General features: G+C 33.5%; 1 protein-coding gene across 2 annotated transcripts in view; it reads right to left on the bottom strand.

Moving 5' to 3' along the window:
• The window catches only part of LOC127959340 (voltage-dependent calcium channel subunit alpha-2/delta-2), a 201,694-nt gene that overhangs the window by 128,638 nt on the left and 45,732 nt on the right, over window positions 1-27,324 (bottom strand). For both annotated transcript variants that reach the window (XM_052558443.1, XM_052558444.1), the window contains exon 3: window positions 20,035-20,151. In XM_052558443.1, coding sequence (XP_052414403.1) covers window positions 20,035-20,151 — 117 coding nt within the window. The remainder of the gene's footprint in view (window positions 1-20,034; window positions 20,152-27,324) is intronic.

Genomic DNA, 27,324 nt, shown 5'->3' with positions numbered 1-27,324 from the left:
ATAAATATAACTTAAATAACTGAATATATATGATTTTTCCCCCCTGGAAAACAAGACAAAATAATGCTGTTTATTATTATTATTTTATTTGTTTTTATTTTTTACAGTGCTTTAATTAGTAGATAAAACCTAATCAAATAGTTTTTAATAAATTTAAAGTTTAAATAAACACAAAGAACAGCATAAAGCTGCATAAATCTGATGTATAAAAAGAGATAATAAAAATAAAAGAAATTAATGATTATGTATGATCTGAAAAAGTCTTGTAAAATTGTGTAAAATTGTCTGTAATGTATTTTGATTGTTTTAATACGTTTACATATTTCCTGCTGGGGAAAAAAGACTAAACAATACTGTTTATTGATAGTGATCTCATTGGTAGATAAATGCTTAATCAAACTATCTAAAGTATTTCATAAATAAATAAATACACAAAGAACAGCATAAAGTTGCATGAGATAATACAAATAAAACATAAATAACTGACTATACACAGAATGATTCAAAAACAAGTCTTATTAAATCATGCACCAAGTATTTGAATTGTTTTAAGATGTTTACATAATGACCGAAAACAAGACAAAATCATCCTGATTGAGCACTTGTTTTGCAGTGCTCTTATGAAAGCTTAATCTAATTAGTTCAAATATAACAACCACAAGGAAAAGTGAACGTGCAGAAAACAGTGAACGCGGGACGCTGTAATTCTGCAGGTGCAGATTTCATGTGATTCTGCTCACAGGTCATATTTCATACCTGTTGAGCTCAATGATAATTATGCTCTGCCATAAAAAGCTTTCAAATGATCTTATTTTTGTTCCATTTTTAGTCCCATCTGGATTAGATTTATAAATAAATGAGACTGAACTGAACATGCATGCCTGAGCTTTTATTCCCATCCGTCTTTAGAAGGAGGACAGAACCAAATAAAGCCGGTTTAAATGTCAAATGAGGTGAATGCGTAAACTGTAATAAATCAATTTAGAGGTATTAAACATTAAGCTAATTAATCTCCAAAAGTTGTGCAAACCTAATGAAAAACAACCACATTCATCAAAAGTTGCTTGAATATGCAGTAGAGTTGAGTGAGATGTGTTTTTTTAGTATATAACGTCCCTTGCTCGTTCTGTAGTAGTGTTTAGAGCGGCGTAATCACTTGAGAGGAAACACATAAGCTGATTAACGGCTGCTCAGCCCGCAGGATTTTAATGGGGGAGATATTTGTGTTTTTGGATGCCAATTGTGGACCTGCTATTGCATAATTATAAAATCCACATCCAAAACAGCTCTTTATTTCTGTCTCATGCAAATAACGCAGATTTTGCCATCATAATCACTCCAGCAGAGCGTGATTACATTCCTTACACCAGCAGGAATTACTCTGACCGCCACTATGACAAAAAACCAAACCAAAGGGACAGAATGAACACGAGAGAGAAGAAATGGTGCCAGATTCTGCAGTCAAAACGGCAAGCTCCTATCCTATTGGCTGACTGCATGCAATTTCCACTTATTTAAAAATAAATAAATACATAATAAAAAACAGGTATTCAAAGTTATATATATATATTTGATTTATTCATACATTATATGAATCTATTTAATTATATATTATTTGTTTTATTTATTATTTATACAAACATTTAATTAATTATTTATTCACATATTTATTATGCATAATATTTATATTAATTAGTTATATTATTTTTTATTCATTAATTTATATATAAAAAACAAACAAACATTGTGCACTGCCCATGATGTCACTATAAAAATCTGTTGACTTGGATCATGAATGTTAATTTGTTAACGTGACCATGTGGTCTTTGGAAGACTATGGAGCAACATCAGCACAAGCTAATTAATATTAATGTGAAGTCTTGGCCGTATTGTGACATCACAACCCATCCATCATCGGCATCACAACTTGTTCCTGTCTAAGTGAGCGCTTCCTGGGGAAAGGAAGCCACGGTGTGGAAACTTTATGCTAATGGCTTGACAAGACCAGAGGAGAAAAGAGAGAAAAAGAAGACAAAAGAGGAGTAAACAGAGACGGAGAGAGAGAGAGTCTAACCTTGACAGAGAGAGTCTTCTGACAAGCATCTGGCGGCTGTAATAATTTGGGAAATATTCTGCGCTCGCAGAGGCCCAGCAGCCTGACTGCTTCAACACACAGCGCCTGATCGATCTCTCCATTCAACTCCCACATTACATCCATCAGAAAGAGAGAGAGAGAATAAAATGACTGAGACAGATGGAAAGAGACGAATAAAGAAAGGAAGAGAAGTTCAGACAGATGGAAAAGGGATGCTATTGGCAGTGAGATTGACTGAAATGATACGGCCAAAACTCACGGATTTCTGCAGTTTCTAGAATCAACATTCACTGCTGCTGCTGCTATTCAGCAGATTTACACCAAAACTAATGAGTGCAATGCCCGAAATCAATTAATCATGTTTTTTAAACTATTAAATATGTTTAAAAAAATAGTTTAACACAGTAAAACATAACAGCTTTATTATGCTTGTAATTTTTTTATGAAATATTTAAAATTTGCAATCCTTTATAGAATTATAAAATGAAATATAATATAAATAAATATATATTAGGGGTGCAATGGTTCACAAAAGTCATGGTTTGGTTCGATTTGACAGTGTAAAAATTTACAATTTACTTTTTTAATTTGACAATTTAAAATTGACACTTAAGACTGGTTTTGTGGTCCAGGGTCACATATGCTGATAACAGTGTATAGCTAACTGTTTTTATTTATTCCCTTAATATTTCTTATATTACATAGTGACAAAAAAAAAAAAAATGAAAGAAACATTTAGTGTTAAACAGTTTGTTTTTGAAAGCCAGTGCTTGAAAGAAAAAAAATAAATAATATTTATTGATTTTATTTAATGAAGTGTTAATATTTTAATTATTTCTTATTTCTTTGTATAGACCATTTTCAAAATACCTTTTTAAAACATTTTAATCGAGGAGGAAATATATAGCCTAATCTTTTGTTATCCTCACACCATGTCTGTTTTTAAATTTTAATTTAATAATAAAACTTTGTACATATAAATAATTATAGGCCTTATAAAAATAAGAATGTAACAGGCCTACATTAATTGGAAATGGCTAATATCCTAATATTGCATAGTAAGCACTATATATGGTGTATACCGTGCAGTATGCAGTAATTTTTCAGTAATTTTCTACAATACAGCACACATTTAGACAGCCTGAATTCATAATGACATATCAATTGTTCACACTTTGATAAAGTGCTGCTGGGAAATCAGTCATAAGTAATGCTACATGACTCAAGGTAAATGCTGTCTACATCCTGAGCAATCTTTGACATTTACTGGGGTGTCCCAAATGTATCTGTGCTCCAGAGTTATGTGATGAAGCCTGGATACCATGTGAGATCAGCAAACACACTGCTGAACATCACAAAACTGCAGTATCTACTGCACTTTAGTCATTTAGTGCATGGACTTTATCCATGAAGATTTCTCAATATTCACAATCGTTCACACATATTATTTTAGCATCGTTTAATCTATCTTCTTCCTTTCTGAATAATGATAATATAATATAATATAATATAATATAATATAATATGCAAATTAATCAAACAATGTAAAGGTGAATGCACTGGTCATTATTTAGAAAGCACAAATTACAGAGAATAATATAATTATTATTATATGATCCATTATAAAATATAATAAATTTATATTATAATATACATTTATAAAGCAAATTACAAAAATAAAATACTAACTACAATGGAGAATGTACTGGTCATTATTCCAAAAGCAAATATTCCAAAGAATAACATGATAATAATTTATGATCAAATATAACATGTAAGGGATAATGCAAATGCAAAGGTCATTATTCAGTAAGCAAATATTACAGAGGATGATATAATAATACACAATAATCACAACCATTTTCCACCGTATTTTGTAAATATCTATTACGATTCTTTAACCGTTCGTACCAGTGTAGTCCTGCTGCAATTTAAATAGTAGAAATAAAAGTAGAAAGCAGAAAGGTAATGACACAGCTCTCGTTACACCACAGTTCAATCCCTACCCATGATAATAGTAATGCTTCACTTAGTAAACACCACTAATAATCAGAGGAGACACCAGAGACCTTTCATTATTACCAGGAAAGGGATAAAGAAATCTCTTGAGATGTAAGAATTAAAACTGCTAAACAAAAAGTGTCTATCGAGCAACACATGCATCAACGTGCAAATGGACACAAGTGTGGCACGGCGCGGCACCGGTGAACGATTTAAACCAGGTACAGGCTTATTTTGATAAGCTGTGCATAAGCTTGTAAGTTTGTAATCAATGAGGGGATTAATTTGTATTAAAGCAGTGAAGACACTGGAGTCAACGCCAGCGCTTTTATCTTGAGCTACTTGGATTACTGAAGTCAGAGATCTCAGGAGAGAGAGAGAGAGAGAGAGACTGAGATGAAGGACAGGGAAATGGAAAAAAACAGAGGTAGAGAGGGAGCGAGAGGCAATCTACACGCATCCCATAGGTTATTAGGTCAAGATCAAAGTTGGCCTTTCTCCTTCAGGCTTTACCCGGACATAAACCATACACCAATCAGTGAGTAGAACTCATTGCACATGTTCATTTAGCCAGGGAGACGACTAATGCAATGGTCTGCTGGGGAAAAAACACATGCAGACACATACAGACAGAGACTAAAAATAACCATTACCACACCTGCCAATAGCTGGTGACTTGAGAATATGTTCAATATTTTTCACAGGGTATGAAACTGTAAAAAAGTATTTTTATTTATTATATAAATTGGGGAAACACATCTAATTGCAACTATCATTTTTGTTATTGTATCACATTATTAAAATTAATCAAATCAAAAATAGAAATATCATTTTAATACTAAAGACCTGCTAAGTATTTAATAATAATAATATATTTAATATACTGTAAAATATAATTTATATATAATATTTATTTTCTTTTTTGTTGTATTCTAAAAAAAAATTTATTTTTTTATTTTGATTCTTTTGTGGTGTATTTAATCGTTCTTTAAAAATACATGCAAAAAAAAAAAACAAAACAAAACAATCTGCCAATCAATATGACAGTGAGGATTTCACCAGCGAGGCTCAGGCAGATGTTTGGAGCGCTCTCTGAACACAGACTCACTGCTGCTGTAGACTGATGGAGCAGTCTGTTATTTATGAGAGTATTAGGGCACAAGAAACAATCATCCACTCTAATAGATGATCATTTATAATATCAAACCATGACTCGGCCTCAGACTCTGAGTGATAATGTGGTGTGCTGGTGTAACAAATCAGTCATCTCAGACAAGCTGAAGCTGCTGCCTCATACCAAGTCAAAGCTGCAAACCTCTTGGACTGGACACTCATTTTGTGTTTTTTGTTTTTTTATTATTATTACTACTACTACAGAAAATCAACAAAAATCAAAAATGAATAAGCACATCACATTGCATTGTGAAACCATTTATTATTATTATTTTTACATTATTTTTTTGCAAAGCTAATGACAAATTTAATCAAATGCACCATGGCTAAACTAATTTAAATTGTTCTATTTTAAAAATAAATTAACAGTTTTATTGAGCAAGGATGTATTAAATCGATCAAAAGTGATCGATTTTTTTTACTTTCTATTCATCAAAAAAAACCTGAACTGTTTCCACAAAAATACGAAGAAGCACAACTGTTTTGAAATGTTTTTTGAGAAGTAAATCATTTTTTCTGAAAGATCATGTCACTCTGACGACTGAAGTAGTAGTGATGCTGAGAATTCAGCTTTGCATCACATGAATAAATTACATTTCAACATATATTCAAATAGAAAATGGTTATTTTAAATTGTAAAACTATTTCACAATATTACTGTTTTTACTGTACTTTTAATCAAATAAATGCAGTCTCGGTGAGCAAAAGAGGTGTACTGACCCCGAACGTTTGAACTGTAGTGTATAAATACAGCAAACTTGTTGGCAGCATTTAGAAGCATCAATGCTAATGAAAATAAAATAAAAAACTTTAAAGCTAGAAGATTTTGCATACTTTATTAAAAACAGAAACCACACTCTTGGAGTGTCATCATATTCTTTTGCCCACAAGATGGACGGAAGTTGTAACCGTATTCAGCCTCAATCTCAACCTTGAAAAATTCCCCTTGGATGAAACTGCTGAAACTAACCCGGCATTAGAAATAAACCCCTCGATCTGATGAACAACAACACACAATATAAAACACTTCAGCATGACTAAAACACTCAGCATTTGTCAAGGCATATGCCGGTTGCTCTCTTAAGAAATCAGACGAGTCTCCAGTGCAGACGTGCTGTTTGTGCCACTAAACTAATCCTCCAGACTTCCCACACGCTGACCTTCAAGCCTGAAAACACAGTCTGCTCTCCAAATCTGACAGCCAGGCCGACAGAACCAGAGCGAGGGAAGCAGGATGATAATTCGGCAGAAGTCTCTGGAGCCTGAAGGCCATGATGAGCAGCGGATCCGTGGAGAGCAGCGAGCGGCCAGTCGGCAAGATAAGAAGAGGTGAAGCGTAGATTAGCCATCCTCGCGGACAGAAACCCAGGCTAATGCTCGCCACTGACCTCACGTCTCATGCTATTTGCTTAGCCACATAGTGAGGCGTAAGAGATAGGACGGCTACAGGACGAGGCGGAAAGGTTAGCGCTTCAACTAATTAGGTTCAATCTGTAGAGCCAGCGGACTGCTAATGAAGCCACTTTAAAAGGATCCACTTAAAAAGACAATGAAAGATTGAAATATTGAGTCTAATTCATTTACCAATGATAATTTATCAGCTCTAGTGCCGACCAATGAAACATGGAAAAACAATGGAAACATATCACTCTGTGTTCCTCTTGTTTTACGGATTTAATTTAGTTTTTAATCCTTCTTCTACTTCTTCCAGTTCCAATCTAACCAAAATTATTTTTGCTAATAGATAGAATTTGCTAAATTTGTTTACAAACCATTTTTATTATTTAGGATATTATAGTTTTTTTTTTTTTTTTTTTTTTACAAAATATGTATTCTAATTTATTAATTTATCTCACTTATAAAGGAAAACTTCTGCTAATAGGTGAGAAAATGTATTTCTTTGCAATCCATTTAACTTTTTAAATTAAAAAATCTATTCTAAATTATATTAAAAAAAGAAAACTTTGCTAATAGTTAAGAAAATTAATTTGTGAATTTGTTTGCAACCCATTTTACTTTAACTTAAAATTAATTTTAAATTATTCTTAAAAAAATGAATAAAACAACTTATGCTAATAGATAAGAATTAATTTGTGAAACAATTTAACTTTTTTTTCAACTATATATGTATGTAAAGGAAACATTTCCTAATAAGAGAGATAACTAATGGGCGAAATCTGTTCTAATCTATTCAAATTCAAATTCATTTAAAAACAACATATTAACCTCATATTATTTTTTTACTTAAAAAATTTATTTTATCCTTTTGAAATTGATTGAATGGAGAAATGTGGGCAAACAATACTGATTACAAAACGGATTTTCTGCAGTGTATTATTCTTGCCACAGCTGTTATTTCTGTCTTTCACACAAGCACATTCGTTTAGCCACTCGAATGGAAATCAAAGACCTTGTTTGACTGTGACCGACCCCGTGGTGCTGCCGTTTGCTCATCAAACAACTTTACATGGTGACATGAAAGCATTCCGTCTGTGTGTGTGTGTGTGTGTGTGTGTGTGTGTGTGTTATGGACAGACTCCTGATCAAACCCTGTCTGGAGCGACTGCAGCCCGACTCTCTCCTCTTAGAAAGAGAAGAACGCGAGAATAAAGGGAGAGTGAAAGCTCAACTCTTCAAGAAGGACAAGTAAAACGCACAAATGCATGTACATGCATGAATAAAAAAAAAAAAGATTGCATACAATGTAAAATGATTCCTCAAATAAAGAGAATAAGACCACATACCATTTTTTTTCCTCTTCACTATATTCTAAGTTCAGCTGTGAATTAAACATCTTATATTGTTCAGTCAATGATAATCATTGAAAAATGTCTTTTTGTGTGTGGAAAAGTTGGTTTTAGCTTTTTTGTATTTGCCCTCTTCATCATTTTTATTAACAAAGATGACTAGAAGTATAATTGTCAGTCAGCTTCAAATTCTGATTCAAACTAATTTCTTGCACATTTTCACAACCATATTTTATATTACGTGTTTTTAATGTTAAGTCAGATAACACACAAGAATATTACAAAGGGAAAAGACTATGACGTTACTAGTAAGCTGTTCTGTTTTCAGCTTATTTTTGTCCTAGCTTTGTCAAATTAAAGTCAACATTAAGTTAAAATTCAAAAACATATATGGTCTTATTGTATGACTTCTACATTAAGAAAAAACTAATAACATACAAATATTTAACATTAAAAAATAATAAAATAAAACAATAAACACAAATGAATGAATAAATAAAAAAAAATTATCAATCAGTCAAATAATAATGAATTAATTACATATAAATAAAATAAAATGAATTGAAATAAAATAAAATAAAATAAAATACAGATTTATAAAACCAAATGCTATAATGATTTGTATTTTCTTGCTGCATATCCTGGTTTACAAAATATTATAGTTACTAAAGTAAAATGTTTGTGAAGGTTATGTTAGTGTAGACATTAAATATGAGATTAAGTCTATAAATTCTTATCCTACGCATGCTACTGTAATCTACAGATCTGTAAATCTCACATGTGCACATCTATCTATATACCTCTCTCATTCCCACAAGCTCCACACACTTCACTACTCTTTATTTGCCATTCAGCGTAGAGCCGCTGTTCATATTAGATTGTTAAGGGGAACATTTTCAAAAGCCCTTTTTCACACAAAGCGATCTCTTTCAATTGTAGCCCGCAGCCGAGAAAAACAACAAGCTGAATAGACTCGAGAATCAACTCTAAACGCATCCGCACAAAACAACAGAGAAAAAAAGGCAAAATCATTGTTTATGACACATAATTCAGATACAGTTGGTATTTTAGGAGATACTCTATAATTGTCAATGCCACACTCAGACGTTTCAATTCTCGTTGTGGGAAACAGTGTTTTGCATATGTTTCAGGTGTCTCTACAGAAAATGTGCTAATTTCTATTCATTTCTGCACCCTTGTCTTTCTCTTCCACAGGAAACGCGGGAGTACGGCGAACAGATGCTAATCGAACAACTGCTCAAACACAGGAGCCATTTCTGTCTCTTCAAGAGCGCCTCGTAACAATAAAGGCAACAAATGGATAGCGTTGGACGCTCATACAGACCCCAACAGCCATGCAGTCAAGGACGCTGTCAGATGATGCAGCACTCCTGTTAAAATGTTAAGTGTGTTATGTTTATGTTAAGTGTGTGAAAACAAAAGCCTATTTGAATCTGAGGGTTAGTATGAAGAAATGCAGATTGTTTATCACTGAGATCACTGAGAGCTTTAGTGGATTAGAGCGGTTTCAAACAGATCCTTTGTCAGTATATATGGTGTTAGATTCTATTTGTGGATTTTGGACTTATTATAGGCTTTAATCCAGTTTTAATAAAGGACAGATTCTAGTCTGATTTTAATGGGTGATCTAATCTGGCTGCTCCCTCAAGATTTCTGCTGGCCTCTCTTAAATTATTCTCTATTTATTTTTTGAATTCTTGACTGTGATTGGAGGTAGACGTTCCAAGATATATAAACATGGAAATGATGAAGTTTCAGTTTTGTTGACTGCATTCAAAGTCTATTTAAAGTATGTCATTGCATTTGGTGGCCTTCTTTTTTAACATGCAAAGTGAGTCATAGCAATGAATTATAATTTTTTTTTTTAAAAGAGAAAAATAATGAAAATTCTGGAAATATTATCATAAACTGTGCTTTCCAACTTTGAAAATAAATGTTTATACATCATGATTTTATGCATTCTACTTGCTTTTCTTAGCTATATAAATAAGAATAATATTTCGCTTTAAACAAAAAAAAAAAAATCAGGATGTTTTGTATTTTTACATAAAAAACAATTGATTAAATGTTTCACGCAATTCTTTTTATGGTAAATAAATACATACATATACAAACAAACAAACCAACCAATTAGAGATCGACCGATATGGGTTTTTCTCTAGCTGATGCCGATGTTTAGAGGTCAGGGTCAGCCGATGGCCGATATGTGCTGCCCATTTTTAGGGCCAATACTTGGAGTTTTCCCCTTGATTTGCATGCTAAAATGTCACACTAATAATAAGTGGATGAACTAATTTTTTCTAAACTTATCATCATTTATTGAGCACTGACTTGAACCTTTTCTCGAATCTTAATTTAGCATGGTATTAAAATTAAAAAAAATATCCAAAGGTTAACCAAACCAATCAATAAACTGACCAAGTATTAAATATGTAAAACAGGTAATATATATATATTCAATCATTTACATAAAAGTTTCAGAGCATTTACATTTATCAAGTAGAATTTTACAAGTTTGTTGGAACATAAATGTAAACTTAAATATACATTTAAATAAATAAGATTTTAGAAATAAAAATAAATTAAGCTGAAAAAAAAAAAAAAAAAAAATATATATATATATATATATATATATATATATATATATATATATATATATATATATATATATATATATAAATAACAGTAGTGCTGCAAACACACTAGCAACGTTTTGTTTGGTATAAATGACACAGAACATCTAAAGTGCATTTTAATTTCAAACTTGCATCGCAGTATGTTCATTATTAAAATAAAGTACAGTCAACCAAACATTTAAAAAGTTACACTGGTCAGTTTAAATAGACCGTATTATACTGGTCCACTCTGCTGTAATGCCAAGGACGTTTTTGCTCATGTGAAGAGGATGATCTTTTCCATCTAGTTTACATTAAAAAAAAGTTGTAGCAACCAATTTTACATACATCAGGATAGTATTGTATTACTATCTCTAATTTGCACTAATTTTAATAATAATAATAATAAACAACACCTAATTTTAATGCAAAGAAAATATAATAAAAATACAAAAACACCTAATTTAAAAACCATTTTATTTCTATAATAAAAATAATGTATTACAGCAAATACCATTTAACAATATAACCATTTATATTAATTGAAAATGTAAAATAAAAAATGACAAATATAAAAATATGGAAACATTACAGCAGTAAGAATTTGGGGAAAAATGACTTAATTATCATTAAAATAATGTGTCCTGTGGGCTAAATTTTTATAAAATTAATGTAGAAAAGCTTTTAATTTAAATTCTCCAAAAGGCTTAATTTTCATTCTTCAAAATATAATTTCTCTTAAAATAATTTCTTTGATTTTAGGGTTAAATGTGACACCGGTAACACACAAAGAATTGGAAGTGAAACCAGATCCAGCTTGTTAGGTCTAGTTTAAAGAATGAACTAGTTGAGATGTGTCAGTCTGGTATAGTCTAAGATGTTTTGACTCCGGCAGGTGAGAGAGATCGACTCGGCGATCGGCGGATGTTCTGACCTGGAGCTTCAACATCATAAAGGTGTTCATCTGTCTAATAAGCTGAGCAGGAGAGTGACGCTTAGCATGGCAACGAGCAGCTGTAAGTGTGTGTATGTGTGTGTGTGTGAGAGAGAGACACAGAGAGAGGCCAGGAAAGAGGTGTAATGGCTTTTGCTGCAGGTGCTAACAGATGGTTGCTAATGGATGTTCATAGATCTGAATGACACAGGCTAGAGGGTGGTGTGATGTAGAAATAGTGAGATGGAGAGAAATACAAATCAGAAGAAAAAGAGACTAAGAATGGAAAATGGTTTTGCTCTTTCAGAGCTCATACAACATCTTCATGCAATGTTTTATTGAACCTTATATCAGATGTTTCTTTTAAAATTCCTTTGGAAAAATACAAACAAGCATAAATAAATCAGTACTTGACATACACTATGTCTACATAGGTAAAACACATCAGGTCTATTAAAAAATATTATCAGATGCATCTTTTGATTTGAAAAAATGTGTTTACAAAACTATGATTAATAATACTTCAGAAGTATTTTTCATTGTCAGTTCATGTCAGTGTTATTTTAGTATCGAGATATGATTTTAGTTATACTAAACAGAGATACTATATGTACTATTCATATTCTGAAACTATTTGCAACTATTATTATTTTAATATTTTCTATTTTACTTTTAGTAAAATATTTTGTAATTTTTTGTTGTAATTTTAATAGTAGTAGTAGTAGTGTGTGTATAAATATATAAATATATGTGTGTGTGTGTGTTTAGTCATTTTTATTCCAGTTTTAGGATTAGTTATTTTAGTACACAAAGTAAAAATAAATTTAAATTAATGAAAAACTTTTATTTTATTTCAGTAAAATTAGATTTTATTTCAAGTAAAAAAAGATTTAATGCTTTAGCTGTAGTTTCAGTTTTAGGCAACTATCATAACCCTGGTTAACCAATTCTGTTAACTAATTACCAAGATATCTTCTGGAACTCTACAGTATGAGATTACTAGATTTTTTCTAGGGAGAAACATCTGAGAAGCAGAATTCTCCATTTAATCTCACTGCTCAAGAAACATTGCAGATATTAAAGCAGTCTCATTTGGGATTTCTGAGACAAATGAAAACAAACCAGTTGTAGATCTGAGAGGGACGTGTTGCTTTAATGTCCTAATTCACAGAACTGTGCTCTAAAGACTGCTATGATCTGAACAGGATGCGCACGGATAATTTACAGCTATTCAAGTCACATGGTTTGAGCGGTTCTGTCTGATTTTCGCGCGCTGATGTTGATGTGTGCTATTTTCGTACAAGGAGACTGCGGCCTAGTTCTGTCCCTTTCCAAAGGGACTGGAGCGCTGTAACCGCTTCACTGTGGGCCTGCAGGAAATTGAAAACTAAATTGCTTTTCTTCGTTTTTTCTTCTTCTTTTTCTGAGGCACTTGGATGGCGGGGGGCACAATCGTACTGCTTTTGTGACCGGCGTACCAGTGGATGCACAAACTTCAGGCCAATGATAAGTTTGGGAACAGTACAGTCAGGGAGTAGAGTTTACGGCAAGACTGCAAATGGAGGAAAGTTTATTGAAGTGCGTGCGTGAGTGCATGTAGATTAGTGCTGTGAAGTCGTGCGATTGTTCTGCACACATTAGCAGCCCCCAACACTGCCTTCCTCTCAATATAACTCCTCCATCTGTCATCGTCATACTCGCCTCCTCCTGACTAAGCAAGTACTGCTCCGCATCCTGGAGTTTTTCTGCACCACAGATCAACAGGAACTCCATATTTTGTTACCATTAGCTTGAAGATGATTTTATGCCATTTGAAACACAACAGCAATTAAATAATTAGTTTTTCAGAGGGAAAACGGTTCACCCAAAAATTTTAATTCGGTATTGAAGTCAATGGGGACCAGCAATTGTTTGGTTACCTGCAATCTTCAAAATATCATCTTTTTTATTCAACAGAAGAAAAAAACAATCAGTAAATGATGACAGAATTGTAGTTTCTGAATGAACTATAAAAGTATTAAATCTCTCAGTTAGTTCTTTAATGTAACTTTTTCTAACCATATAATGCAAAAAAATATTTTTAGTTTCTATTAGTATCGTTTATTAACAAACAAAAATATATACTGTAGCACCCACAATTACAAAACGGCAATGCTTATTATTTTGTTAAACATTTCACAAATATTTTGTAAATGTGCATTAGTTTTATATACAACCACTATTAATGTTCTAATATATAATATAATATTACATAATATACAATGTTGATTTAATATTAAAGAAAATATGGAATCGCTTAGACACCACAGTTAAGCTTAATAGTATATAAATAAAATATAAATAAGTTAAAAAGAAAACTACAAAAATTAATGCATTTACAAAATATGATTCACAAATGCCTAAACTAATTTACATTCACAATAAAATGTAATGCATTCGCAAATACAAATCCACAAACCTGTTTCGCAAATGCACAACTTACTTTGTGAATTACCTTAAAAATTTGTGAATAATATTTAGTAAATACATTATTTTTTGACTATTTCAGCTCCATAATATTGACTCTTAACCCCAGAAGACATTTTAATGCCAGTGATTCAGTATGTTTACAGTAAACAATAGAAAACATCTTAGCAAAGTCATCTAGGCTTTTCTAGAGTAGATGGAGCTTCCAGCACAATAAAACCAGACGACTAAACCTGACAAGTCTTCACAGAGACCAATTGACTGTCTGTCGCCTGGATCGCACTCTCCAGCTCCCTCTGGGTGCCATGTTTGTGACACGGCTCAAAGGCCCGACAAGAGTGAACTTTGGGTTACGCTTCCCTTTATTCATCACTCACCGGGCGATGACATGACCAGACTGAAGAACCACACGAGTCACGGCTTGACACATGGTCAGGTGAACTGTGCAAATGGCAAACTCAGCTGTACTGATGAATAATACAGCATCTGCCGTGATGCTGCTGTTCTCTGAAATTATAAAATACACCGAGAACTGTGTCTGTTCATGGATGCTGGCAAATCAAGAACACTCCAGTTAACAGCCTAATTATACAGGGTTTCCTAAAGAATAAATAATCAACTAGTCAACATGTAGTTTAACACACCTCTGATGATCGGTTAGGGAAGCTTATGAAGATAGAATGCACTGTTTGTCTAGCCTTAATTACAAACAGAAAACCTCCTAAATTAAAGCAGATATCTCAAACAACCCCTAAATAGATTGAATCAATTTACCATTGCTGAAATGATTGCTGATAAGTTTTCAACATAAAAAAAATGATAATGACTATAATGATTATAATGACTTTCTTGACTAAATCATTGATTTAACATGAATCACTGAGTTAACATATCAATAAATAACATATCATACTGCTAAATAGATCAGTATATTAATATGAAATTAGTTTATATTTACCGATTTATATTTACCGATTATATTAACCAATTTGAATAAATCAAAATAAAAGTCCCACCTCGATTGCAACGGCCAAACAGGAAAACTTGTCGGGCGATACCGATATTTTTAGAAAGGCCAAAATCTGCCTTGGCGATATATGGGTCAATCGTTATTTGAATATATTTTATAGGTGTGCGGCCGATCGTTAATGCGCATCTCGTTAGTAAAACCGGTTCTCTAATCAGCGGTAAATTCCCTCAGGTGCGTGATTTCATATAGAGCAGCTGTTACTACACAGAGCAGTTGTTAACTGAGAAGATGCGCAAATAAACGCTGAAAATGAACGTGGATTAGCGCAGCTTCTCAGTTGTAGATTATTGCTGCTGCTGCTTCACGCAAGAACAAGAACTTGCTACTGCCAATGCATACGGCGATACGGTTTAAGACATACTGCTGCTGAACAAATAGCATATAAAATAGCCCGTAGCAGATCTATACAGGTGGAGCTGGGGAAGGTGGCGGGTTTCAGAGATCTCTGAAAGCGTGCTGCAGGAATATCCAGTGAATATTAGCCAGCCAATTAAATACAAGGCAGTAAGCTCATTGGCTGCATGTGCAGCATGAACCAATCAGCTTTTGCTAAGTCCTTTAACTCTCTGAACATCATCAGTTAACACCCTGTCAGCCAGCGCCATCTAGAGTTTCATGGCTGAACTATATATTTCTTATTACTATCAATATTGAAAACAATGCTGCATATTTTTGTGGAAACTGTGATACACCACAACTAAAAGAAACAATACAAACTTCAATTTTAAAAATGGAAAAATTATTTAAAATTTTAATAATATTTCAAAATATCACTGTATTTTTGATTTTAAAAAAAGCAGACTTGCTGAGCATGAGAGACTTTTTCAAAAAACTTAAAAACTTAGTGTAATATATAGAAGCTTTTTTTTCTTTTCTTTTTTAGAGTCAGGGCTATTTATTTTCACGGTAATATTTGTTATAGTAATTAACAGAGTTAATATAAAGCATTGCCCGTCCCTGTTAATGTGCCCCTACAGAATCACGAAAGCGCTGTGTTGCCCTACTGAGCATTTCCTGTCTGATGAGGCCCATCAAAACCGTCCTCTCATTAGTGAAACAGCAGGAGTAATTAATTGTGTGTTTATTTTTAGGGGCGGCAGAGAGCACGGGACTAAATTTAGCATGTACAAAGATCAGTGGGGCCGGCCAATTAAATGCAGGCAGAGCAGAGCCCACCAGGGTACCTCAGTCCAAAAAAACTAATCATGATATGATGAAGTGTGTGCGCTGTAATACAGTACACTACAACAAACCCCTTCTTCCCGTGTGTATCTGCTTCCACAATGTCATACTGGATTTCACAGCAAAGACGGGCCGATTTGCCCGGGCACGTGCTGCATCTCCACAACATCCAGTCAATTTGATCCAGTTTGTCATAACAGTCCTAATCAGGGTCAGTCATACACAATCTACATCATATATAAGTACACACACCACCAGCCATCGGAAATGATGCTTACTAGTCTGCTTGACTGCATTAGTTTGTATAAGAAGCAGGAGGATATGACATCACAAGCCAGTAAGTGACATAACGTAAGTGATGCCATGTGCTGAGTTTGATTGACAGGTTCTGTTCTGCAGTATCAGCTGGTTTGGGAAGTAATCCATAAAAAGAGAGAGAGAAAGAGAGGGTCGAGAGACACAAAGCTGAGCTCAGCTGTGATCCATACGTCTGCAGCACTATTCGTTTACATGACAGCTTCGCCAGCCCGGCCTTGACATCTGTCAGTCACACGCACCGCGGTCACAGTAATAAAGATTTAAGAGCTTCTAAAAATACACAGCAGGACACTAAGACACAGATGTGGGGAGAAACAGTCAAGGCGTTCCATCTCTCCACGAGCACAACATCAGCCCTTCATGAGGATCATTAAAATGCAGCCACAAAACTAGCAGACAGGATGCTCCTCAGCGTTTCAAGACAACATGGCTGACCCAAATGCACTTCAAGCCTCTAGAGTAAAACAAGGGAGAGACGAAAAAATGTTGGAAAGAAGTAGAGCAGAGGGATCTCATTCATAAATGCAACCATTTATGTAAGAAAGATTTTACAAAGGTTTGCATAGGAATGTGTTATATATGCAACTGAATGGAACAATTTATGTAAGAATTTAAATCAGTTTACATAAAAAAAATTGTTGTGCACAATCAAGCCAATGAAACAAATTTTGTAAGAAATGTTTGATGAACGAATAAGAACAGAAGTTAATATGCATAATTCTATGCTGTTTTGCAAACAATTGAGATCAAATTTGCTAATTAAAAAGCAATGATTTACACAAAAAGTTATGCAGATTTATTATGCACACAATTCTATAATTATAATAATATAAATTTAATTATTTCACTATGAACAATTCAAATTCAGACACTTTTAAAAGAGACAGTTTACAAATGAATAGTATTACATATAAATATGTTATGCATTTAATAAACTCAATGTGACAATATATTTGAGCATGAATTATTGAACTATTTATGCAGAAATTTGATGTGCATAAGTTTTCTGTGAGATTGATTTTACGAACAGATTACGTAAAAACATGCTCCATTTTCACAGCCAATTCAAAGCAAACAATCTGTTCAGACAATCTACACAATTTTATTATGCACATGATTTGACTTGATTTTCTGATTGATTTACCCAGACATTTTCTGTGTTCAAATCAAAAGCGACAATTTACTTACAAACTTTTACAAACAATATGCAGACATTGATTATGTACAGAATCAATTCAATGCAACAATTTACAACTATTTACACCAAAATTTGTTGTGCACATTTTATGCAACAGTTGATTTTCTGAATGATTTACACAGAAACAGAATCCAATGTGTAAATTTATGTAAGAATAGATTAAAAATAATTTAGATAAATATTAGTTTTGCTTGTATTTCTGCTCATTAATAAAGCCGCTGGAAAAATGACACCCTCCTGGCAGCTTTGGTGAACTATTTTCATCGGACTACGATTTGGGACACACTAATCTAAATCTCAGATATTATTTAGGGCAGATAGTACGTGAATTGGGTTGCAGGGTCTATTTATCACACTCATTAGGCGTGACCTAAAGAAGCAGGTGTGAATAAACAGGTCAATGCAGGTGTGGACCAGTTTCTGATGGAACTATTCTGTAGAAACTTTTACCCAAATTTCAAAACAAATTTCTATATAAAATAGTTCAATAACCAAAATAAATTACTATTGTAGAAAATGCTAATACGCTTTTGAATTATGGCTTATGATTTTTCACTATGGCTTTTCCAAATTCTGTTGAATCTGTGCACGCTTAAAAAAAATACATTTTTTTTTGTGAAAGATTATAATATTGCAGCTAATTTGTTGATATTTCAACACTGATTCAATTGTGCGAACAGCCATAAATCACAATACAAGGTTTAATATGATCCATCTAAGTGCTTCTATTAAACACTTTCAGAACTCATCCCCTCGTTCCTCTCTAGCTTGTTCTCTCTTTCTTTACCTTGTTCTACATCCTACATTGCTGGCTCTTTCCTCTCGATTTCTCCCGTCTGCAGCTCATTTTGAAATCAATGATTTCAGAACTTCATTTCCTCACATTTCCTGATGCCTGAAGGGCCGTTCTTATTCTGGGCCCATTTTCTCTCTCTCGCTCACTCTCTTTTTCTCAGTTGTCGGGAGTCTGCTGGGCTTTGGGTGATGGTTTGTCTAGTCGCCATCATATTGCTGGCCCTGATAGCAGCGGGACTATCTTTAACTTTCCAGTCGAGAAAACTGCTCAGAAGCATTTGCCGCTTTTGCACTGAAACCTTGGTGCCATTTCAAACCCTAGCGAGCCACCTAGCAAGACTGCAACGAGCAACACTCTTCAGCAGACTTCAAAATGACACACATTTTGGCACACATTTAAATCACCGCATTATTCACAGAAAAGCCAATCCCGGAATGCACTGTAAATGAATCCAAAATGTTGAGGGAAATATGTTACCCTGTCCTAAGTGTCTTTTTTTTAAATATATATATATGGTTTATTAGGATCGGACAATATTTGGCGAGATACAACTATTTGAAAATCTGAAAATCACCTTTGAAATTGTCAAAATGAATTCTTAGCAATACATATTACTAATCAAAAATTTAGTTTGAATATATTTACAGTAGAAACCTGCCTTAATATTTTTGCAATGGTGCTTAAAAGATGACGCCATTTCTCAAAGAGAAGCCAGAGAGTCGCAGATTCTCAGCAAGGTAAATAAAACTCTCATCTGCACCATCAAAGCAACATTTGTGTAGCTGGATTGCATTAGAAGGTCGCTGACAAAATAGGGAGCGTTCAGTGAGGTAGCACACTAGAATGTGAAGCAGTCATTTTGAGTCTCCTGCGTGTCTGCATGGCATGACTCACATTAGAGAATCTCAGCTAATCTCGCTCAAACACTAAATTATGATAAGAAATTCTGAGTGTCTACCAGTGAAAGACCTCAGGCAGTGTTCATATGCTACTTTAAGTCAAAAGTACTTTACTTACCAAACACATGATTCATTTCTGAAGCTTAATAAACACTCATTTTTCAGCTTTAATTGTCACATGCGTTTTAATCAGCAGCTAAAAAAAACAACACATCGAAAGCCACTTCAAGATCTCCAAAGAATACCGTGATACAAACACGGTAGTACCATAGCATTTCTTATGGAAATGTGTAAATGTGATGCTCCATTCATGTGTCGCTGTGTCGTGTCCTGTGGATTTGAAGAGGGAGCAGATTGGAGGAAGACAAACTCATTACCTGCTTAGTTAAGCAGGCTAATAGAGAACAGTGGGCATTGATAATATTTTTTGTATAAATCCAAAAAAAATTTCTGATTAAAAGAGACAGTGGATCGATTGCCCCTTTTAATGCACCAGATAAGAGTTTTACACCACGATTTTCAACGGCTGGACTTCCTGCTGGGAGAGAGCGATTGTTACCTCCAGAGCTTTGCGTTTCCTGTTGAGCAGTTTGGCGATGTCTCCTGCCACCTTCTCCACCAGCTGCTTGGGCGTATTTCGCTCCACACCGAAATGATTTCTCTTGTCAATATAAATCTGTGGGAGGCAAAAGTCAAAGGTCAGGCATGCAGAGATTTCCTTTGTGATCAAACACATCAGAATGACAGAATTTTGGAGCTCAAAACAAAAATACCTTGATATTTCATATATGAAATTCAATATTTAGAAGACAAAAATACAAGAAGCAAAAGGTTGAATTTCTTAAATGAATAAACAAACCATTTCAAAGAATTTATCATCATTTTAATGAGCTCCTAAAAATAGTAGCATCTTAGTTAATATGTTCCAGTAAGTTGAGCATATACTTTTATATATTTATGCAATTATATTTAACACTAATATTTAAATAAATGTACATATACTATTAAATATTACAAATAAACATAAATATATGCAAAACATACTCTCTCTCTCTATATATATAAGTATGCTTTATTTATATATTGTTCATTAATATATATTTTAGATAGTTATGTTTTATTATTAATAAGAATCATTATTAATAATATTTATTATTATATATAAACTATTTAATATTATATAAGAAAATGAGTTAAACATGATCATACATGAACATTTGATTAATACAAATATTTGTATATTAATATAATATTTTATTCATATAGTATTATATAATATAATATGTAACGTTCTATTCAATAAATAAGTATTTAATAAATATATAATAATTTAATTTACTTATTCAATTATACCATTTATACCATTTATTTCTCTGATATCAAAAATCTTTATAGGAGTGTCCTGGCCAAGCCTGGCTGCACAGTAGCATATATACATCACATACTAATAAGACTGCACACACACATTAAACTACATTTCTCCAGTTGCCAAATCAAATTGCACACATCAAAAAAGCAAAATACTTCGCAGACATTTAATCAAGCATAAATTTTTGTTGCATTTAAAAAACAGACAACATTAATTTAATTCAATTAAAGTAAGTGAAAAAGAGTGCAAGTCAGGACACAATCTGATGTGGACTTATGGGTCTGCATTGTTCCTAATGTCAGCACTTTTCAGCGGTGATTTACACACAGCAGGTCTGGTCTTACAGTCTGACTCAGCACACCGTAATCTGACCCCCTGGGACGCCCACTTATCCCCTCCACCCCAGGGACTCCATTACCCACAAATCCATCTATGTCAAACTGAGGACTAGGCAAAAAGCCAAAAGCAATCTCCCTAGAAAGAGGGATGCGTTCACACACACACAGCTGGCGGAGGCTTTAGTAAGGGCTCTGGCCTCTAACACCGCGTCTGAAGCGGTACGTTCCCCTGTTACCAGATAATGGCTAAAACACAAGCACTGCTTTACGTCAACTTGAGTGAACTGGGACAGAACTGGCGTCTGTGAGAAACCATTACATGGAATGAGCTGGCGGCTGGAGAGGGAAGGGACATTAGTGTAACCTAGTTTTAAAACTGTGATACTTTTTATTTTTGGAATACAATTATAAAGCCCTTGAAAAAGTCATACACACAGTTATACCAGATACTAATCTCATAAAACAAGAACACAGTTCCTATTTAAAGTCAGTACACACACACACGCACACGCACACACAAATTAAGATGTTCATGGTTTACTTACTCTCTTAGGATGTGATGAAGACTAATACATAATGCATTTCTGTCAGAACACAAATACTGCCCCCTACATGCCAGGAAGGTCAACAACAGCATTAAAAAGACAAAATCAGATCATTTTTCGTGAAAAGTTTGGAAGCACCTAAACCAGAAAGAATTAAACGAATCAAAAATACTGAATATATATTGAACAATTGGTTAAATTGGATGTATGTTGGACACATTTCTGCTTTTCCTTTACTACTTCATACTTCATTTTCTTTAAAGATCACCAATCAAAATTACACATTTAGCTACTTATATTATTTTTTTTAATTATTTATACAGTTCAGTATTAAAAAGAAAAAAGAAAAACATATATGGTTGAATTGATATTTATATAACATTTACATTTTATATAGACTGTTTTATAAGGCAAAGCAAAGTGACTAGAACCAATAAATAATCTTTCTTATTTTTTATTTTTTGGATTTTAAATGCCCTCGATATGTTCAAAGGAAAAGAAAAACAATATTTAGATACATAGCCAGCGCTAAAGCTCCCTTATTGAGATGCAGTAGGCGATTATTAACAAAACAGGTTTAAATTTAATCTGTAAACATTTGTATTCAGTAAAGTGTGAAATGCTGGAGTGACTCATGGACTTTAGCTTTCAGGAGGAGAAATTAGGTCAAAATGTGGAGAAAATAATATACTTTAGATTGTGTGTGTGTGTGTGTGTTGAGATGAAGGAAGCAGGAACAGCAGGCAGTAGGGTCTGCTGTCTGGGTCGGGCCAAGAGATCTAGATGAACTGGGCCAAACACACTCACACCACTGAACCAGAGCGAGCAAGAGCCCGTCCAATTCAATATGCTCCCATTGGCAGTCACACATCACACACACATAAGTACATAATGACACTCTCAAACAAACACACACAACACAAACTAGTGTGATCTCCAATAACAGGACAGAAACAAAACACACAATGTCTCATTAGTGAAGAGACTCGTCCCAGACTGTGCTATAAACACACAGATGGTGCAAGAGAAAAAGCTCAAATATGGTCTGAGATCAAGACACAAAACGCAGACACTGAAAGAAAGAAAGAAATTATCAAGACAATTACACCCCAACCCTATTGCATATTGCATTGTATATTGTATTTTTTTAATGATTTACTTAAAAAATAAGGAAAACAACATATTATTTATATCTAAAATATATTCATAAATAAATAATTATATAAATTTTACAAATAATTTATGTAAATATAAGAAAAATAAATATTTACAATATATAATATGTATATATATATATATATATATATATATATATATATATATATATATATATATATATATATATATATAACATATTTTGTTATATACTTACATTTTTTAATTCATAAAATACATATAAAATAATATACACAAACATATATATATATATATATATATATATATATATATATATATATATATATATATATATATATAGAAGTATTTGACAAAGAAATTATATTTTATGACATTTATAAATATTATATATAAAAAATATTACATTACGTATATGTATTATATGTATTTATCAATTAATTACAAATGTATTGCATTAGTATCTAACACCATCTTTTATGACATTTATAAATATATATATATATATATATATACAGTACATGTATTGTATGTATGCATATATTTTTATGTACCTATACATTATTTTTTATAATATACTTAATATTTGTTAAATTCCAATCAAAATACTTCAGAATAGAAAAATGGTATTGTTAGCTAATAATAATAATTATATTTATTAATATTGGCTTTATACCAGTTTCCCTTTTCAAACACCACAGACAAAGCAGCAAAAGAGTGTAAATTTGACCTTGTGTCTTATTTGTGTTCATCGCAAAAAGATTTGTTTGAGGTTTTCACTCTTTTTTTTTTTTTTTCGCAACTGGCTCGCGTCGTGGAGAAAAACGGCTCCGCTTATCAGCCCATGAAGGCGGACTGTTGACAGAGACAGATGCTGCGTCATTAAGGAATATTAGTGGACTCCGCCAAGCAGACAGCACACGCATCCCGCCAGGCACAGGAACAGTTCAATAAAACCGAGAGAAAGAGAGAGAGAGAGAGAGAGAGAGAGAGAGAGAGAGAGAGAGAGAGAGAGAGAGAGAGACGGCAAAACTCTGAGTCAGACAATGCTAAAGGCAAGCAGTCAATGGAAGAAAAAGATATGGCCTCCAGAGATTCAAACGGAGAGATTCGATACAGATGTGGCGAGACGGAAAGGACTAAGGGACTTGAGTGACAAGAAACATACATAACTTGAGCGCTACTCCCGACAGAGGCTGGAGACAACAGACTAATAGAAAAGGAGGTCTATAGATCAAGCAGGATAAGAGCAGGCGGAGAACTCGAGCTCGGGAGAAAGAGAGATGGACGTTTGTTATGAGAAGACAGTCGTGGCTACTGTTTTTATCATGCTGTGCTTTGAAAGCTGTGTCCTTAAGACAACATAAAATGCCGTTCAAACCATTTTACTTCCACAACAGAACTTTCAGAGGGACATTCATTGAACTGCATGGTCTCAATATGACAGGTGGTTGAAGGGGAGGAGCTAAAAATAAGAGGTCATGATGACATCAGCTGAAAAGGAAAGTCGTTTGAGAGGCGGAGCAAGTCTGATGAAAGATTACAGATGCACACGGAGGAATGAAATCTGAACTGACAGGTAGACTCTCTTCGGCTGTCACAGAAACAGATGTGATTTGTCATCTATCCAGTGATATCTAGGGAGATTTTATACAGCAGTCTAACTAGCTTCAACAGCTCAACATCCTTGGTTAACAAGTTTTGCAGAGACCAGCACACAGAAGCTCTGTGTTTCTTTAACTATGAAGACATTTGGCCTTTATTTACTGTAAAGAGAAGACTTAAACTCCCCTTTGGAATTAAACTCTCACTTTTAACACTCTCAGTGGTTTATTTAATGCATCCTAAATGATTAAAATGCGTAATACATACAATTTTTTTTCAATATTTTCTATTCAAATTGGACTCATTTCAAATGCCAAGGTTATAACACTAAAATTACATCCTAAATAAACACAAATAATATTTTTAGCAAATTTTACAAATTTCATTAAAGGGTTAGTTCACCCAAATATTAAAATGATGTCATTAATGACTCACCCTCATGTCGTTCCAAACCCGTAAGACCTTCGTTCATCTTGGAACACAGTTTAAAATATTTTAGATTTAGTCTGAGAGTTCTCAGTCCCTCCATTGAAACAGTGTAAAAAGTAGTAAAAACATCTTCAAAGTAGTCCATGTGACATCAGAGGGTCAGTTAGAATTTGTTGAAGCATCGAAAATACATTTTGGTCCAAAAATAACAAAAATTATGACTTACTTCAGCATTGTCCTCTCTTCCGTGTCCGTTGTGAGCGCGTCCATGGCGCTGTTGACGTACGGCGCTGCTGACGTGTCATCTTTGTTATTGGGCGCACCAGAAAACACGTCAGCAGCATCGTACGTCAACAGCGCCGTGAACGCGCTCACAACAGACCCGGAAGAGAAGACAATGCTGAATAAATTCAACTCGCCCGAAACGCTCAATTCACGTCGCGTCATTCGCATCTTTGCATTGACTTAACATGTAAATCACTCGTGCTTAATGCTTCATTCATGTCCGGTGTGAACGCACCATGAGACCATAGTAAAACAAAGTCAAAATATAAAAAAAGAGAGAGGGAGTGTTTTAATGTGTGCTTCATATAGCAAAAAGAAAAAAGTTGTTATCTACTGTTTTAATAAAAATCAACTCAGTGCCTGAAGCTAAACCTGCATGTAAATTTGTGCTAGTCTCTGTCTGAACCCAGCGGCAGGAATGGCAATAAATCACAACTGCTTTCAGCGATGATGTGTCTGATTGAGCCAAACTCAGAAAGATATCACATTAACTGCTGGCTCGTGTCACTGTTTATGAGGAAAACTGACCATCTGAGCAGATGGTGTATTAGATGAGTGTGCCGATGCTAAGCACCAATACAGCAGCTTCAATTCACTACTCAAATATACAGTTGATCTGGCTGTTGCTCATCATTTCAGACATCCACACAACCTAAAAGTACACACCATCAGCTGGAAAATAGCACACATTGTCATGGTCAGAAGAGCGGATATGAGAAATGGAGACGCCAGGCGCTTCTCAGTGAGAAAAAAAGCCTCTATCTATCTCTTGGTACTCATCTCTTTATGATATCAGTCTTTAAGACAGATATGAACGTCAGCTCTTTATTAACTTGCTGATAGAGGGGATTGCGTGTGCATCACTTCCTGTTCTTTATATCTTACCCTCTACCTCTCAATCACTCTATCTTTATGTCTACTCGCATAAAAATTCACTCATTCATGCCTGATTCATTTAAAGACAGCATGAAACGAAATTCTGTTGGTAATTCACTAATTTTATAAGAATCCTGTTACTTAAAATATCTAGTCTAAGGTTGTAAGTTAATATTTAAATAATTGTTATAAAATTATTTTAATATTAATTTTAAACCTTCAAGTAGATATTCACATGTTCACAGTTCTCTCGTAATGGTTAACCGCTACATGACATATAGGCAAACAAATCTAATATTCATTATTATTAAGCATCTGATTTAGCTTTTTTCATTTACACAATTATACACAATTATTTTATAATTTATTCATTACATATTTGATTATTATTTTTATTTTAATTGAACTATGTGTTGAACAACTATTTAAAAAAAAATATTTTGGTTATTTAGAAATGTTTCAAGTTCCACCTATTTGTTTGACCATTTTTTTTAACCACAATTGGAAATCGTAACAAGGAATCGATAATAATCTGAATTGATAAGCAGAAACGGAATTGATAAAATTCAAATGATACCCAATTTATACAATATACAAAATGTCACAGGTTCCAAAAAATATTAAGCATTCAAACTGTTTCCAGGACTGGTAATAAATCAATATATTAGAATGATTTCTGAAGGATCATGTGACTCTCAAAACTGGAGTAACAGCTGATGAAAATTCTGATTTGCATCAATGAATTAAATAATATTTTCAAGTATATTAATTATGTCTTAAATATGTATAAATATCCTCTGATATGGAGAAGAGTGAATACTCCTCACATGACCGCTCAGTTAACGAACATCTGAACATAAACCAATCTTCTTCCGTCTGTTCTGCAAAACGTAAACAAATGTATATTTTTGCAAGCATAAATATTGTGTAAATATCAATATTAACTGTGTCTAGGCAAAGGCTTCCTCCTGGAACAGAGCTAGCACAGTTTTGGAGGGTATTCATTTCATACTCTGCGACAGCTTATTTAATGTAAAAATGATACATTGTATTCAATAAGTTACACGTACAACAAACTAATGTCATAGTGGTATCTTGTACTGTAATCGAAAGTAGCCTATCTATACCTGTTGAGCCGTAGACAGTACATGTGTTCATCTAATAAAGATCTTCAATGCTAGCAAACATTAGCTTTTGCAAAATTGCCTTCAAATGAGTGTAGATCCAAAGCCACGTCTTCAACGCTCTTAATGTTTTTAAACTTTCTG

The sequence above is a fragment of the Carassius gibelio genome, chromosome B6 (genome assembly GCF_023724105.1).
Source record: "Carassius gibelio isolate Cgi1373 ecotype wild population from Czech Republic chromosome B6, carGib1.2-hapl.c, whole genome shotgun sequence".
Lineage (NCBI taxonomy): Eukaryota > Metazoa > Chordata > Actinopteri > Cypriniformes > Cyprinidae > Carassius > Carassius gibelio.
This window is presented reverse-complemented; position numbering and strand designations above follow the sequence as displayed.